The 18,962-nt window shown below is 35.4% G+C and overlaps 1 protein-coding gene across 1 annotated transcript; it reads left to right on the top strand.

Moving 5' to 3' along the window:
- The first annotated feature begins 5,107 nt into the window (after positions 1-5,107).
- Positions 5,108-15,329, top strand: LOC142235549 (uncharacterized). Its single transcript, XM_075306799.1, has 3 exons — positions 5,108-5,116; positions 9,948-12,024; positions 12,073-15,329. The coding sequence occupies exons 1-3, from the start codon at positions 5,108-5,110 to the stop codon at positions 15,327-15,329; spliced, it is 5,343 nt and encodes a 1,780-aa protein (XP_075162914.1).
- Positions 15,330-18,962: the final 3,633 nt, after the last annotated feature.

Genomic DNA, 18,962 nt, shown 5'->3' with positions numbered 1-18,962 from the left:
TTGGTCATTTCGTATCTGTCAATATTAGCATGGGCAAGTTTCTTAATTGTATTTTTCTCAACGTTTACCTTCTTGTACCATTCTGTGGTATTGTTCAGTCCAAAGTGAACTTTCTCTCTAAGTTTGGAATTTAATAACCGGTTGATATCTCTTGTATTAAAGTTTGGTATCATTGATACTGGCGATGATTTGGCACTACGTGCCATAGAATCCACATGTTCGTTTCCGATTATGCCCACATGACCGGGAATTCACATAATTTTAATATTTGGATAATGGTCAATCAATTCTCCTCTAATATGGGATGGATAGTAATCACGATTGTTGATATTCTTGATTGCATCAATGGCTGATAAAGAATCCGTGCAAATCACGTGTTTCTCATCTATGTCTTTAATGTATTGTATGGCTTTAAAAATTGCTATAATCTCTGCAGTAAATACAGAGCTATAATGAGGTAATAATGATGTGGTAATGGTACTGTCAATTTTAGTCACGCTGAAAGCGGTACTAAATTCATCTTTTGATCCGTCCGTGTATAAAAATGCGTATTCTTGCAGTTTGTTTTGTAATTCTTTAAAATTCTGTTGATATATCTCTTGTGGTGTATTGTCCTTTCTGTGTAAACGTAATGATTCTAATATAGAATCCTGTAAATGCCATGGGGGATTTTTGAATTTGTCAACGGTGAATGGCTTATAGGGTAAGTCATATCGCCTGCAAATTCGAATAACTTTCTGATTAGTCGTTTCAATTCTCGTAGGTCTTTTCCTTCCAAAAATCTTTTTCAAGTGCGAATGATTGGGCGTGCTGTAAGAGTATAATATAGATTTATATAGCTTTGCTGTAGCATGTGATCTAAGGTCCTCGATAGAGGGCATTTCCGCTTCAAAATATAAATTACGGATTGGGGTTGATTTGAATGCTCCTAGTGCTATACGTATACCGCTGTTGTATATAGCCTTTACCTTGTCTAAGTTTCTCTTGGTTGTATAACCGTAAAGGTAGATACCATAAACTATTTTACTTCTAATCATCGCATTAATAACTCCTAAAATTGAAAGGATGTCACATTTGAACTTTAATGAAGAAAGACATTTAATTATATCTAACCGCTTCATTAGAGAGGAAATTAAGTGTTCTATGTGTGATAGCCATCTGTATCGAGAGTCAATAGTAACTCCCAAAATCTTCAGAGACAGGACTCGTTCGATAGAATTATTGCGTAAAGGAACAGATATAGTGCAAATACGTTTCCGACATATGTGTAGATGCATACTTTTCGGTATCGAAAGTCGGGCACCAGAATACTTGGACCAATCAGATATTTCACGAAAAACATGATCCAAGTTGCATCTATTGGATCGTCCTCGGAACACTTTTATAATTAAAAAATCATCTGCATATGCACAAAATGAAATATCCTTATAAAGAGTAAGCTTGGAACATAATTTTTCGTAAGATATTAAAAATAAAATAACTGAGATAGGCGAACCCTGGGGTATTCCATTGAAAGTATCAGATGTGTTATTTCCTATTTTAACCCTAAATTGTCTCTTAGTCATGAAATTAAAAATATATTTAATTATGTTCGGTCCTAGCTTCCATTCCTTAAGCTGGTCAATAATCGTATGCACACCAATTCTATCGAATGCCTTAGCAAAATCTAATGATATTATGGATAAGTGTCCTTTCCTTGAAAGCGAATCAGTAATCAGATTATCTACATAAAGTAGATTATCAGCTACTGACTTTCCTTGTCTAAATGCGATTTGCTGACTACTAATAAGTTTGTATGTATTAACAAACCACCATAGTCTTTTCGCCACAATTTTGTCAAGAACCTTTGAAAAACATGAGTTTAGGGATATGGGTCTATAGCTAGTTAGTATCTCCTTGCTGGAATTAGGTTTCAAAACCGGAGTTACAAGACTTCGGTTGTAGGACTGAGGTATATAGCTATGGAAAATATTATCGAATAACCCACATAGTCTCCTTTTAACGTCATACGGTAAATTCTTAATCATAGCATAATTTACGCGATCCTTTCCTGGAGTCCTTCCCCTAAAACTTTCAATAATCGAGTTCATCTCTAAATAGGTTATGTTCCCATCTATAATACGAGATCTTCGGAGGGGTACGTAATCAATAGATAAGTCTATAGCTGATTTCCGTTCTTTAAAAGTTTGATCAAAATTGTTATCCCTTGACTCATTAGACCAATAATTTCCAAACAAATTCGCAATCTCTACTTTGTCGGTAATTCCTCTGTCAGGCTCATTTTCTGCACTGAAAAAAATATTGTCGTGAGGTCAAAGATTTCATGTCTTTAAAATACGAATACAAATTTTGCTTAGCATAGAAGACGCATTTCTCTAAAATAAAGTTATTTTCCTTGTCCAAAAGTCGATAAACTTTTCAATGAAGTCGTATTGTCCTTATAATTAAGTGATTTGATTTAAAAATGGGTATCTTAACATGAAAGAAAAAAAGGCTAAGGTCAACTTGACTTTAATAATTCAGAAAAATTCTTTAAATTTAATGAAATTGTCTTTAAATTTGTTGTCTTTTTGCATCTTGACTACAAAGCAAAAAATCGTTCAAATATAGGACATGTTTTTCAAAACTTTGTTTTAAAGAAGTTTTTTACTTCAAACATAGCATAATTTCTACTGGAGTCGAGTCCTAATTTGGAAAATAAAGTTGCCGTTAACTCGGTTTTAAAGGACTTTGATAGCATATGAAGAAAAAAAACTGAGAAAGCGAAAAATTAAAATTTGCTTCCTAGAAGCATGTACACAAAACCTAAATTTAAAAGAGAATTGTGTCTTAAAAGTATCCTTACTTGTATTCTCCGCTTCTTTGGCTCGGAATCAATACCAAATTTTTTAAAGTAAAGACAAAATCTTTGGAACCGAGTATGCTTTTTTTTCAGTGTGCTCTGATACAATGAATACCAGCTCGCATTTTGACGCCACACAAGCGCCTTATATTTCTCCATACCGTCGAAGTGGAAGTTTTAGAATTAATTTCTGAAGTGAACTTGTCTAAGCTTAATCGCTTAGATAATTTCAATTCCCGTTTAAAAATAGCGTTTGCCCGTTTAAAATTAATAATATTTACACTCGATATGTCCCTTTTAACAATGTTCCACATACTATTTCGCTCCTTCTTTAATTTTTCTAGCTTTTTATTCCACCAAGGAACTTGAAAACTACTCTGTCTATTATGGTTTTGTGGTATGGAAATATTTGCGGCACGATGTATAATCCTAGTCAAATTTGCTGCCTCCTTATTTACTTCTTCAGATATAGGAATTTCTGCGCTAAACCTGCTGACGTTTTCCATATAAGCATCCCAATTTGCTAGATCCGTCTTAAATCTGGGCTTAAGTCTAATATTTTTACTAAATTCTCGAGGGAAAAGTGTGGTCAAAATCGGATAATGATCACTCCCGTGCAAATCATTTAAGATTTGCCACTGACTGTTCAAAGCTAGTCTTGGAGAACAAAATGTCAAATCAATATGAGTAAACGTACCATGAGTGGTAAAATGTGTTGGACTGCCGTCGTTGAGCAAAATGTAATTAGAATCATTTAAAAATGAGGCAATTTTATTACCTCTACTATTATTGGCCGAAGATACCCAAAGGCGATTCCAGCCGTTAAAATCCCCAACTACAAAATGTTGTTGGTTCGAATATGGAAAAAGTTCTTCTAGAGTGTCCTTGTCAAAAGTCGTACTAGGAGAAATATATGCCGATGTCATCATAAATTTTACTTTTGATTCGACAGTTATCGAAACTATATCAAAATTCGACTCTATGTCGTGTACATTATGCTGAATTTGAGCATGCACCAGAATTGCTGAAGCTCCATAAGAATTATCAGAACTATTTTTACTATAAAGTGTGTAATTTAAAGGCACTGGAATTCCCAATGTTGTTTGTAAATGTGTTTCCTGCAAAGCAATGATGTGTGGGCTATGAGACTTAATGATAAGTTGCAATTCTTGATAATTATTCAAATATCCTTTCATGTTCCAATGAATTATTTTTAATGGCATTATAAACTATATATATAAAAAAGAAAATTGTTTAAAATATACTAACTAAAATAAGTTATTTAATAAAAAATTAAAAAGAAAATTCTATGTGATATCAAAAATTTCTTCACCATCTGATAAAAGAATGTCCATTGGCAGCGGAGACTTCATTGGTGTGCTTTTTATTTTCGACGCTTTAGTTGTTGGTGTTGTTGTCTTTCGAAGTTTGGCTTTGAGCTCCAATTGTTTTCGTCTAGACAAATTCTTGGGTGCAATTTTTATTGTTGATGATTTCGATGGGGTTGTGTGCTTTGTTGTTGTTGTTGCTGTGTGTGGTATACTGCTTGGAGTAGGTTGGCTATGGTTTGAACAACTGGTATGAGTGGACATGTTCGATGGGGGCATGGAGCCCGATGGAAGGTTTGATGACGTCATACTTTTATCAAACATATCAATGTTGCTATAGCTAACCGATGGTCGGACTACAGAAGCGAAGGAAGAGTGGGTTTGATGTCTTTCGAGATATATTTCTCTTGCTTTTTTGTTGTCGACTTTTTTAGTTGTTTTTATTGCTTGGATCTCTTTCTCTTTTAAGAATATTGGACATTTTTTATCCATTGTGTTGTGGTTCTTATTCTCCATATTATGGGCATCACAATTGATGCAGCGTTTCTCATTTTGACACAATTCGTTTTTATCTGGATCTGTATGGAATGGCAAAGAGCAATTGCAGCATTTTTTCTCTGCATTACAATATTTTGTTGGGTGACCAAATTTAAAACACTTGAAACATCTCAGGGGAAAGGGAATAAATGTACGAACAGGCGTAATTTCGTAACCAACCTTTACTTCTTCTGGGTGTTTTGGCTTCGAAAATGTAAGAATGATAAGTCCCGTTTCATTTAATCGCTCACCATCTTTTCTCATTATTTGTCTTATCTCAGAGACACTCTGAGGCTTCATTTCTTCAAGAATTTCTTCATCTTTCGTACCAATCAAATCACCTGAATATATAACGCCTTTAGAACTGTTCAAATATTCGTGTTCTTTGACTTCTACTTCAATGGAAGGGGTAAGAGATGTAAGCTGCACGAGTTTGGTTGCTTGAGTTAAGTTTTTGGTTTTTAGCAAAATGTTACCATTTCTTAATTTTTTGCAACTTTAAATTTCACCATTACAAACATAGTCAATTGTTTTCTTTAACAAGAATGGGGAAACTTGAGATTATGTATTATTTTCACTATTAACTCTGCTCATTACCAAATATTTTGGTCCCATAGAAATGTTTTTTTAATTTATTTGTCTTGTCAATCCTCGTTGAGAGATGAGGGTCAAGTGGTTCACCCATTTTGTATCACAAATTTAACATAAAAATTGAATATCTTCTTTTTTAACTATTTGTGTTTTTTCCTTTTTATTTAAAAATCCAATTTTTTATCAGAAACACTTCACTTATTTATCTTTTGTTATTCTTTCACACGTAAATCCTTTCTCACTTTATTAGATATTTGTTTTTGTTTTTCTTAAAATTTAAACTGAAAGAGAGTTTTATAACGGTTCTCTACTAATTAATTGCCAACGGCACAATCAGTGTATTCAAGCGCGACTTATGACTGCTCACGAAGAAGGTCAAAGACAGACTGATATGAAAAAGTTATTTCGCCCATATCTCCTTAAATATACGTCCTAGGGCGAAAAGGATTTTAGTTCTTGACCACCCTCAAAAAATTGACAAATCCACCCAAAACCTAAAAAAATTAAATTTTGATATGAAAAACTTATTTTGCCCATATCTCCTAAACTAAGCGCCCTAGCGCGAAAAGGACTTTAATTCATGACCACCCCCAAAAAAATAGAATAATCCTCCCAAAACCTAAAAAAATTGAAATTTTTATCTGAAAAACTTATTTTGCCCATATCTTCGTATATACGCGTCCTAGAGCGAAAAGGACTTTAATTCGTAACACCCCAAAAAATTTAATAATCCACTCAAAACCTAAAAAAATTGCAATTTTTATATGAAAAAGTTATTTTGCCCATATCTCCTTAAATATGCGTCCTAGGGCGAAATGGACTTTAATTCGTGACCACACCCAAAAAATTGACAAATCCACCCAAAACCTAAAAAAAATTTAAATTTTGATATGAAAAAATTATTTTGCCCATATCTCCTAAACTAAGCGCCCTAGCGCGAAAAGGACTTTAATTCATGACCACCCCCAAAAAAATTGAATAATCCTCCCAAAACCTTAAAAAATTGAAATTTTTGTCTGAAAAACTTATTTTGCCCATATCTTCGTATATACGCGTCCTAGAGCGAAAAGGACTTTAATTCGTAACACCCCAAAAAATTTAATAATCCACTCAAAACCTAAAAAAATTGCAATTTTTATATGAAAAAGTTATTTTGCCAATATCTCCTTAAATATACGTCCTAGGGCGAAAAGGACTTTAATTCGTGACCACACCCAAAAATTGACAAATCCACACAAAACCTAAAAAAAATTTTAATTTTGATATGAAAAACTTATTTTGGTCATATCTCCTAAACTAAGCGCCCTAGCGCGAAAAGGACTTTAATTCATGACCACCCCCAAAAAAATTGAATAATCCTCCCAAAACCTAAAAAAAAAGAATTTTTTATGTGTGTTCAAAGTTTGTTTGAACTCGGTTTGAAACACTGTGCGTAGCGGCACAAATAATTTTTAATCGTCGTATCCTTTTGTTTTTCTATTTGTTTACCTGGAAAGTTGCCCTTTGATCGATGCTTGTAGTTTTGTCGCTAAGCTTTGCATCGGCTACTAAGCATCACTCAAGAGGGCAACGAACCAGTCTTGAACCAACCATCAACTCGCGTGCGCGCTGCCGATCTTCCCCCGTGATAAACAAGTGTAGTGAAACATTCGTTATTGAAAAAATAAAACAAACTTTGAAACATATAAACATTGAAGTGAACATTTAAAAATAAAGAACATTTACAGGTAAACTATTAGTGAAGACGATTAATACACAGTGATACATAAAGACACATCAACACCATAACAACCCATTCCCCACTCATAAACCCAAAAAGAAAAGTGCCGGCCACTAACAACAATCATCATCAACAAAAAATCATCAGAACAAAATCACAACACAAAAATACATTAATTTGCCTTAATACTATATTGCACAAAAATTCCATGTAATTGCACATAATATTTTCACTTAAAACTATATTGCACAATTCCCTATTGTCAAATGAATTTAAATTGAAACAACCCTTAATTACACCCTTTCCAAAAGTTGAACTAAAATTGAATTTCTTTTGTAAATAATTTCTAAATCTAATTGTAAACCTTAAAATCTAATTTAAAACTTAAATCTAATAATAAATAATGAATTTAGATTAAAATTACACCCTAAACCAATTGTAAATAAATATTCCTGAATTTTAAAATTTAAAACTAAAATTTCTTCACGTGTAATAATTTCGGAAGGCAAAATTATTTCATATTCCAGCTCTTCATCAGTTCATCCCCGATCATTTTGGTCCATTGCGAACCGGATTTGTGTTTTTTAAATTATTAAAAACAATAAAATTGATTAAAAAATAATATAAAATTTTTTCTCCAAGTGTATTGTGATTTTGTTCTAAATGTAAAAGTTCAAAAACCCAGTGACCCAATAGTGTTGTTTTTAAAAAAGAAAAAAAAACTGTAGTATATAAAAAAAGAAAAAATTATTAAGTGATCATAACCCAGTGTAATATTAATATCAAAAACCCCAGTGTAATACAACAACAAACAAAAAACCCAAGAGTCAAAAAATATTCAAATGCCCATGCCCTTCAAATGTAAGTAACTCTATGCAAAACAAAATAAACAACAACAACAACATACGGTGACCACACAGCTAGTGATGCATTGACTGACCAACAAGCGGACAGCAAAAAAAAATATTCAAACACACATACGTACATACAAACATATAAAGCATAGAGAGAAGGCAAATAAAGGGTAATGACATTAATACTACACTGTAAAAATAAAAGGTTATGACATTTAAGTAAAATGTTTGAAAAATAGTAAAAAATTGTGGACAATAATAATTTTGAAGTGTTTTTCGTAAAAATTATGTACTTTTTTGGAAAAATAGTGTATATTAAAGAAAAAAGTGTTTTTTTCGAAATTTTCAAAATTTAGTGACCCAGTATACAAAAGTGTTTTTTCGTAATTTTTTGATCAATTAATCAAAGAAAAACTGATTTACACTGTAAAAAACAATGAAAAAGTGAATTTATGTATTTTTTGGCATAAGTAAAATTTTCTATTTGTGATATTTTAAAAAATCAGTTTTTTGCAAAATTGGTCAAAAAATTACATACAAGTGACCCATACAAAATTAACCCAAGTTTTTGTGCATTTTTATAACAATCAATTCTCGGTTCGGTCGTGTAAAATAAAACAACAACAAAAAATAAACATTGAACTTTGGACATTTTTGGTGAATTTGGACAAAACCGTAACAACGGTTTTTTAAAAACTACATTTTGTCCAACAATAAAACTTACAGTTTTTCACGACACAAACAGTCCCTAGCGACACAACAAAATCTTCAACAGCACTACAAAGCGACACAACAACACAGCGGCAGAAAGCAGACGCCATTTTTATACATCCAATTACACACATACATACAAATTTACAAAGCTTCAAAGTGAGTACCTATTTTTTGATTTTTTTTGTGGATTTTTTGGTATACAGTTTTTGCTGAGCTCATAGTTGGGAGCTTGTTGTTGCAAAGACCCTGTATAACCCGTAAAAAAAAGTAAAAAACTTAGAGTTTGTGATATGCTCATGACACATACATTTGGACATATATTTTATTACGTAATTTGAGAAAAAATTGGAAAACGAATGATTTTGGAAAAAAAGCGGTTACACTAAAAGAAATTTTTTCCTCAATTCTTGTTGGAAAAAATTACAAACATTTTTTAAATTTTATTTTTGCTCAAAAAATTTAATTTATTTTGTTTTCTTCAATCATAAAAAAACATCAAATTGGAAAATTCATAAAAATTTTGGATTTTTTTTCATCAAATCGATTTTTGATTTTTTTTGGATTTTGGAATTATTTAATTGGGAATTTATCATTTTATTTCCCGTACACCGTAAAAAAAAGAGACCCTGGAAAAATTTACCATTGAATCAATCGGCAACAATTTAAACTTTTTTTGAAGAAAACAATTTATTTTCTATTTATATTTTTTATCAACCTTTATTTCAAAGCCAATCTATCTATTCGACCCTCTGACCCACAAAAAGGTAGGAGATAGTTGGTTTTTGAAATTTTTTGACACATTTTTTTTTTTAAACAAATTTTTTCAGCTTTTTTTTAATTTCGTTTATTTGTATTGCAAAATTGCTAAAATCCATATATTTTTGAGCATCGTGCTTTAACAAAATATTGCTTTTCTGTTTTTTGATTTTTTGTGTGTTTGGGAAATTTTTCGTTAAATTTTTTTTCGAGATTTTTTTTGGAAATTCTTTGGAACATTCGTTGTAAACGTAAATTTTTGGGATTTTTTTTTGGTTTTACGTAATTTTGGCCCAATTTGTCTACTGACCCAATTTTTTTGTTAAATTTGACTCGTTTTTAATTTTTCTTGATTAGAAAATATTTTCGACACTACAAGTTTTGTCCCGTTTGAAAGAATATTTTGATTTGAAATAGTTTATTGTAGAAAATTCGTGCTTTTTCTGAATAAAACTAGTTTTTGATTCTTTCGCGAGTTATAATATATTTTAGTTTTTTGACCGGTGCAAAAAAGTTTAAAATACATTATGGATAGAATTTTGAAAGAAAAATTTGCCAATTGTTTAAATGATCTCGTGGATGTTGAAAGCGTTTTATCTGTTAAGGCGGCCACCGAAGATTTACACGCGTTGGAAGCGGCTCGAGTGGAGCTAAATACGTTATGGGACCAAGTTAGGCGGGCTTATGTAAACTGTCGAGATAGGGTTCCAGTTGAGGGAGAGACTCCTATAGATAAGGATAAGCTTCGCGGTCATTATAAAAACGGTATGGACGTCTATAAGACAGGTTTAAGTACGATCAACTCACAGATCTCGGCGCGGCAGGAACGGGAGAATCAGGAAAAAATAGCTAGGGAATCATTAACGACACAAAATATGGCAGTAGACCCAAATTCGACCCCAAATTTACGATTACCACCATGCGACACCGACACTTTTAAGGGCGGGTATAGCGAATGGCCTACATTCAGAGATTTATTCTCTGCAATTTACATTAATAACCCAAGATTGAGTAAAGTCGAGAAATTATTCCATTTAACCCAAAAGACATCGGGAGAAGCGCGAGAAATTATAACGAATGTACCCTTAACTAATGAGGGTTTCGACATCGCATGGAGAAATTTAGAAAATAGATACGAAAATAAACGGATGCAAGTTAACGAACAGCTTAGGATTCTGTTTAATTTGCCTACAGTATCAGTTGAAAACGCGTCAACGATACAAAAATTACAACGCACAATTAACACTTGTACACAAACGTTAGAGTCTTTGCTAGTAGACACGGGGGAATGGGACCCGATATTAGTATACCTTGTTTCAACAAAATTACCTCGTACGTTTTTGGAAGAATTTGAGAACAGTTTAGAGGATTGTTCGACACTTCCAAGTTGGCAGAAATTAGACGATTTTCTGTCACACAAGTTTAAAACTTTGGAATCGGTGGGGAATATTAAAATTCAAAATTCGAAACATAATCAATCAAGATCGGATAATGATAGAAGGGGGAATCGCGTTAATAGTTTTCATACAAATGTCACTCAGAGACATAATCCTTCGGGTTCAAGACTCAATAGTAATTCACAAGCCAACCATAATTCGAAAAATATTAATAATCCTAGTCGCAAACAAAATGAAAGCGTTTGTCCAATTTGTCGGACAAATCATTTGTTGCGAAACTGTCCCAAATTTTTGGAAAGGTCACCCAATGACAGAATACAAATAACAAAACAAAATCATCTTTGCTACAATTGTTTATTGGCCGATCATGGAGTTCGGGAATGCAAAAGTCGTTATAGTTGTAGGGAATGTAATCAGCGACACCACAGTCTGTTACATAAGGGCAATGTTGGCTCTACCCCTACCAACACAACACACACACGAGACGCAGCACAATCTAGTGCAAGTGCTGTTGCTCTCAACACTTTAGTTCATCAAGTACGAGACGGAGCACAACCTAGCACTAGTGCTGCCGCTCTCAACACATTTGTTAATCAGGTTCAAGGTGGAGCACAATCTAGTGCAAGTGCTGCCACTTGTTCCACTCTAGTTCAATCATCGATTTCATCTAGTATACAGTCCACTTCTACTAACGAAACGCCTAGTATAACGACTCTTACGTTGCAAGAAGATAGACCCACTCCACGACCCGAAACTACACTTTTGTTTACCGCAATCGTTCAAATCGAATCAAAGGGACAGAGATATGACGCCAGGGCAATCATTGATCCTGGGTCACAATCGACATTTATTTCTGAAAGAATCAAAAACAGATTACAACTTCCTACAGTCAGGAATTTAGTTCACGTCACAGGTTTGAGTGACACAGTTGCTGAGACATCTACAAAGGCTTGTGTTTTTAATCTTTGTTCACGCATAGACCCTACTTTTGAATTAGAGGTTTGGGCACCCGTGTTAAAGACTCTTCCGTCTAATTTACCAACGCATACTCTTGATCGAACATTGTTTGATGAGTTCCGGCATCTTAGATTAGCCGATCCGCAGTTCTTTGATAGTCGACCCGTTGATATGCTCATCGGGCTTGATATAGGACCGTTCATATACACTCATGATGTTCCTATGAAATCTTTTGGCTCAATATTGGCACAAGACACTGTATTTGGATGGATAGTTGGCGGACCCATTCAACATAATATTGAGACAACTAGAAAAATTGCTCTTCACAGTGCCTCATCTTTGGAAAAAATAATCACACGTTTTTGGGAGGTGGAAGAAACCCCAAAAAAGATTTTGAGGTCAGCTGAAGATATTTATTGTGAAACAAATTACACGTCTACGACGAGACGTAATGAAGCGGGAAGATACATAGTGACTCTACCATTCAAAAGTTGCGCAGAAATTGGTGCATCTCGAAACATCGCACTTGCACAATTTCACAGAATGGAGAAGAAATTGGCCAGGACCCCTGATATAAAGGCGGAATACGACGCTGCTATTAGGGAATATCTTCAATTGGGACACATGCGAAAAGTTGATCCACAAAATATTTACAAGACCCCTCATTACTATTTACCGCACCACGCAGTTATTAAACCAGATAGAACGACCACCAAACTTAGAGTGGTATTTAATGCATCAAGCCCTACTTCAAATAAAAAGAGTCTTAATGATATTTTACATACAGGGCCTATTCTTCAACAGGATTTGGTGTTACAAATTTTAAAATGGCGTTTTTTCAAATACGTTTTCAACGCCGATGTCACAAAAATGTATCGGCAGATATTAATAGACCCAAATCAAGCTTCGTTTCAAAGAATACTTTTCCGATTCTCCGAAAATGATCCAGTGGAAGATTTTGAATTGTTAACCGTAACTTTTGGCGTAAATTGCGCACCGTTTTTGGCAATAAGAACCCTGCTTCAATTAGCTGAAGATGTACAAGACTCATACCCTTTGGGCTCAAAAATAATCAAAGAAAATTTATACGTTGATGATGTATTAGCGGGGGGACACACGATTGAAGACACCATCGCCGCTAGAAAACAATTGACATCTGTTTTAGACTCTGCTGGTTTCGAGTTGAGGAAATGGACCTCTAACGACCCACGTCTATTAAATGATCTACATCATGATTTATTGTTGCCTGTCAATTGGTTAGATCTTTCTGAAGGATCGTCAACCAAGACCCTTGGCATTCGTTGGAATGTAGCGACCGATGCTTTCTCATTTAAAGCGCCAAATGTTGAAGAAAGAGAACTTTTCACTAAACGCGAAGTTTTATCGACAATTGCTAAATTTTTCGACCCTTGCGGCTGGCTTGCTCCGATCATTATAGTTGCCAAATTAGTGATGCAGCAAGTCTGGTTAGATAAAATAGGGTGGGATGACACATTAAAACCCGTAACTACTATGAATTGGAGAAATTTTGTGAAAAATAGCCCGACTATTAATACTATATCTGTACCAAGATGGATTCGATTTTCACCCTCAAGCGCGGTCGAACTACACGGTTTCTGTGACGCGTCGGAAAGCGCGTACGCTGCAACGCTTTATATTCGAGTAGAAATCGGAAACCAAGTAGACACTTTTCTTTTAGCAGCCAAAACTCGTGTGGCCCCAATAAAGAAAATTTCTTTACCGAGATTAGAGTTATGCGGAGCGGTTATGTTATCAAAGTTAGCAAATGCAATCATTCCAAATCTACAAATAGCGCAATTTACGACACATTTCTGGACTGACTCCACCATAGTATTAGCATGGCTTCGTAAACCGCCGTGTTCTTGGAGCACTTTTGTTGGAAATCGGGTTTCTGAAATTTTAGAAAGCGTCGGTAATGAAAACTGGAATCACGTGGACTCTGAATCGAACCCAGCCGATATCGCGAGTCGTGGTTGTTCACCAGATGAGTTAAAAGAACATCATTTGTGGTGGACGGGGCCAGAATGGTTGAAATTGCCCAGAGATCAGTGGCCCAAAACTCAACTCAACGCAGATACGAATGTTGAAGCTAAACAAGTTAAAGTTTTCGCGACAACTGTTTTCGAAGACCCTTTGACCCGCTTCTCATCTTTATCACGCGCTTATCGAGTGCTATCGTATGTAATGCGTTTTTGGCGGAATACAGGTTCAAATCGGTCTCGAATTGCGTCGGAGGACATATCCTCATCTGAACTCAATGATATAAAGACTCGTCTAATCATCGTTACTCAAAAACATTATTTTGCTGAAGAATATTTAGCTTTGACTCAAAAGAAGCGACTCTCGCCAAACAGTAGCATTTTATCGTTTAACCCATTCATCGACTCAAAAGGAGTGCTTAGATCAAACGGTCGTTTAGTTCAATCTCCGGCTCTTACATATAGCGAGCGCCATCCTATCTTAATTCCATACGACTCTCGGTTTGCTCTTTTATTTGTAGAATTTGTTCATAAGGTCACAATGCACGGTGGCAATCAACTAATGGTTCGTGTCATTCGATCGGAATTTTGGATTTTTCGTGTGAAACAATTAGTAAAAAAGGTTATTCACAATTGTCGGATATGTTCTATACATCGACACCGGACCCAAACTCAAATTATGGCATCCCTGCCACCAGAACGCACTATGTTATCTAGACCCTTTCAAAATACGGGGGTAGATTTTGCTGGACCCTTTGGGATAAAAAGTTTGACTGCTCGAGCTTGTCTTATTACAAAGGGTTATGTCTGTATATTTGTTTGTTTTCCGACTCGCGCAATCCACTTAGAAGCTACTAGTGATTTGTCGACCCAGTCCTTCATAGCTGCTTTAGATCGCTTTATAGGCAGAAGAGGGTGTCCGGAAAAAATATTCTCGGATAATGGGAAAAACTTTATAGGTGCCGCGGAACTTATTAAAAAAGATAGGATCGCATTTATGAAATCAATTCAAGACAATACTATTCAAAGACACACGCATCAAAATTTAGAATGGAAATTTATTCCTCCAGGGGCTCCCCATATGGGAGGTCTGTGGGAGGCGGGGGTTAAATCGTTCAAGACCCACCTTCGTAAAACAATGCCAAAAATGAATTTTACGTTTGAAGAATTATCAACTATTTTAGCCCGCATAGAGGCTTGTCTTAATTCACGTCCGATTAGTCCAACTAGTGATGACCCTTCAGACTTAGAGCCTTTGACACCAGGACATTTTCTGATAGGTTCTCCATTATTGACCCCGGCCGAACCCGATATTTCTGTTGGGGATGTGACATTAATCAATCGGTGGACACGATTAAAAGTTATTTCTCAGAATTTTTGTCAAAGATGGAAATCGGAATATTTGAATGAATTACACCGTAGATACAAATGGAAATACCCACAACAAACCCTTGCCATAAATGATTTAGTTATTATAAAAGATGATCACTTACCTTCAAATGAATGGAAACTAGGGAGGATTGTCAAAACCTACGAAGGCGCTGACAAAAATATTCGTGTAGTAGACATTAGAACCGCTAGCGGTATGCTCAGCCGACCCATAACGAAAATAGTAAAACTGTTTTCGGACTGACTAGCATATCACAAATTCATCAAAAAACACGGTACTCACAAAACTTTTGTTACAGAAATGGCCGGAGTATTACCAGTTCGCGACCCATCACCAAATGGACCCTTTCGCCCCAATCGACGACACCGACCTGCGCACTGGCAGTATGCATGTGGGCTGTGCCAAGACGACCACCCAATCAGGTCATGTGCTTTTTTCCGTCGACAGACCCCTTACCAGCGGTATGATGCAGTCGAGAGGCGCAGCTACTGCCGTAACTGCTTGGCGCGCAGTCATTTGGCTCCGGACTGCCCAGTCCTCACCGCGTGTCGTGAATGCAACCTCCGTCACCATACGATGTTGCATGGGGCTCCTCAGCTTCGTGAAACCTTTGGACGCTATACGCCACCGCCTGTAGAGCTACCGTACCATCGGTCTTCAGTTTTTATTCCGACAGCCCAGGTGGATATGATGGCTGAGGAGTCTGAGGACTGGGCCAGTGTAAGAGTACTGTTATGCCAAGCTGCCACACACACCCGAGTCGCTGCATCGACCGTCACCCGGCTTCGCATCCCAACAAGGGAAAAGGATGGTCGTACGTTTGCCACCATTAGATTACGCGCACGACGCTATGGAAGTCGGCTGGTATACAAACTTAAAGCATTGGTGACCCGCGACCTGCCCAGACGCCCATACTCAGACCCCATCCTTGAGGACCCAGCCACAAATATGGAGGCTCATGAACTGGCAGATATAGATCCCAGAGGCAACGAGTCAATTGACGTCGAAGTGGGCGCAAGTGCGTATGCCTACTTGCGGCGAGATGGAGTCGTACAGACGGGCCTGGGAAGAGTTTTTGCCCAACTCACCGATTGGGGCTATGTTTTCGTGGGGCCCGTCAGTAGTCCAACCGAAGTCAGCAACCAATAAGGTAAGGTAAACTACACTCTTTCGCGGGGGGCAGAATGTTCAAAGTTTGTTTGAACTCGGTTTGAAACACTGTGCGTAGCGGCACAAATAATTTTTAATCGTCGTATCCTTTTGTTTTTCTATTTGTTTACCTGGAAAGTTGCCCTTTGATCGATGCTTGTAGTTTTGTCGCTAAGCTTTGCATCGGCTACTAAGCATCACTCAAGAGGGCAACGAACCAATCTTGAACCAACCATCAACTCGCGTGCGCGCTGCCGATCTTCCCCCGTGATAAACAAGTGTAGTGAAACATTCGTTATTGAAAAAATAAAACAAACTTTGAAACATATAAACATTGAAGTGAACATTTAAAAATAAAGAACATTTACAGGTAAACTATTAGTGAAGACGATTAATACACAGTGATACATAAAGACACATCAACACCATAACAACCCATTCCCCACTCATAAACCCAAAAAGAAAAGTGCCGGCCACTAACAACAATCATCATCAACAAAAAATCATCAGAACAAAATCACAACACAAAAATACATTAATTTGCCTTAATACTATATTGCACAAAAATTCCATGTAATTGCACATAATATTTTCACTTAAAACTATATTGCACAATTCCCTATTGTCAAATGAATTTAAATTGAAACAACCCTTAATTACACCCTTTCCAAAAGTTGAACTAAAATTGAATTTCTTTTGTAAATAATTTCTAAATCTAATTGTAAACCTCAAAATCTAATTTAAAACTTAAATCTAATAATAAATAATGAATTTAGATTAAAATTACACCCTAAACCAATTGTAAATAAATATTCCTGAATTTTAAAATTTAAAACTAAAATTTCTTCACGTGTAATAATTTCGGAAGGCAAAATTATTTCACATTCCAGCTCTTCATCAGTTCATCCCCGAACAATGTGAAAAACTTATTTTGCCCATATCTTCGTATATACGCGTCATAGAGCGAAAAGGACTTTAATTCGTAACGCCCCAAAAAATTTAATAATCCGCTCAAAACCTAAAAAAATTGCAATTTTTATATGAAAAAGTTATTTTGCATATTTCCTTAAATATACGTCCTAGGGCGAAAAGGATTTTAGTTCTTGACCACCCTCAAAAAATTGACAAATCCACCCAAAACCTAAAAAAAATTAAATTTTGATATGAAAAACTTATTTTGCCCATATCTCCTAAACTAAGCGCCCTAGCGCGAAAAGGACTTTAATTCATGACCACCCCCAAAAAAATTGAGTAATCCTCCCGAAACCTAAAAAAATTGAAATTTTTATCTGAAAAACTTATTTTGCCCATATCTTCGTATATACGCGTCCTAGAGCGAAAAGGACTTTAATTCGTAACACCCCAAAAAATTTAATGATCCGCTCAAAACCTAAAAAAATTGCACTTTTTATATGAAAAAGTTATTTTGCCCATATCTCCTTAAATATACGTGCTAGGGCGAAAAGGACTTTAATTCGTGACCACACCCAAAAAATTGACAAATCCACCCAAAACCTAAAAAAAAAAAATTTTGATATGAAAAATTTATTTTGCCCATATCTCCTTAAATATACGTCTTATGGCGAAAAGGACTTTAATTCATGACCACCCCCAAAAAAAATTGAATAATCCTCCCAAAACCTAAAAAAAATTAAATTTTTATATGAAAAACTTATTTTGCCCATATATCCTAAACTAAGCGCCCTAGCGCGAAAAGGACTTTAATTCATGACCACCCCCAAAAAAATTGAACAAGTAATTAAAGTCTAAAGTCGGGCGGGGCCGATTATATTATACCCTTCACCCCTATGTAGGCCAAAATTTGTGTTACCATCTCAACTACTTCACATTTGCTGGAAGCTATATAAAGGAGACAATTTTTTTACTTCTACAAAATCTCTAGAATTAAAATGGAAATAGGCTAACGCTATCCACTTAATTGGAGGAAACTTCCATTGAAAATGGGTCTCAAATGTATAACAGTGGGGTGCTATATATATATGGGAGCTATATATAATCTGAACCGATTTTGACTAAATTTGACAAGTAACATATAGTTAGAATAATAATTCTGCTATCTAAGCGAAATTTCACGTAAATGGGAGTATAACTTTGGTCCCCTGGTCATATGAGTGCAAATCGGACGGAAGATATATATGGGAGCCATATCTAAATCTGATCCGATTTTAATTAAATTTGGCACAATTACCAATACTACTAAACGTACTGCTTGTGCGAAATTTGAAGCAAATCACGGCAAAACCCTGGATTTTGAGGCCATATAAGTTCAAATCGGACGAAAGATATATAAGGGAGCTATATCTAAATCTGAATCGATTTTGACCATATTTAGCACATACAATAGTATCGTTAAAAGTACCGCTTGTGCAAAATTTGAAGTAAGTCAGGGCAAAACTCTGGCTTTTGAGACCATATAAGTCCAAATCGGGTGAAAGATATATATGTGAGCTATATCTAAATCTGAACCGATATTAACAAAATTTGACACACTTAACGATACTATTAAACGTACCCCTTGTGCAAAATTTGAAGCAAATCACGACAAAACTCTGGCTTTTGTGGCCATATAAGTTTAAATCGGACGAAAGATATATATGGGAGCTATATCTAAATTTGAACCGATTTCAATTAAATTTACCAAGCATTGGTAGAATGTCAATTCTACCCTCTGTGCAAAATTTCACGAAGATCGGTAGTAAACTTTGG

This window comes from Haematobia irritans, chromosome 4 (genome assembly GCF_050003625.1).
Source record: "Haematobia irritans isolate KBUSLIRL chromosome 4, ASM5000362v1, whole genome shotgun sequence".
Classification (NCBI taxonomy): domain Eukaryota; kingdom Metazoa; phylum Arthropoda; class Insecta; order Diptera; family Muscidae; genus Haematobia; species Haematobia irritans.
Note: the sequence above shows the minus strand (reverse complement) of the source record. Positions and strands in the feature narration are given on the sequence as shown.

Coding starts and splice junctions, on each gene's coding strand:
- LOC142235549 (XM_075306799.1), top strand. Junction 12,025..12,072: donor TAGAAAAATTGCTCTTCACA/GTGCCTCATCTT, acceptor GGGAGGTGGAAG/AAACCCCAAAAAAGATTTTG.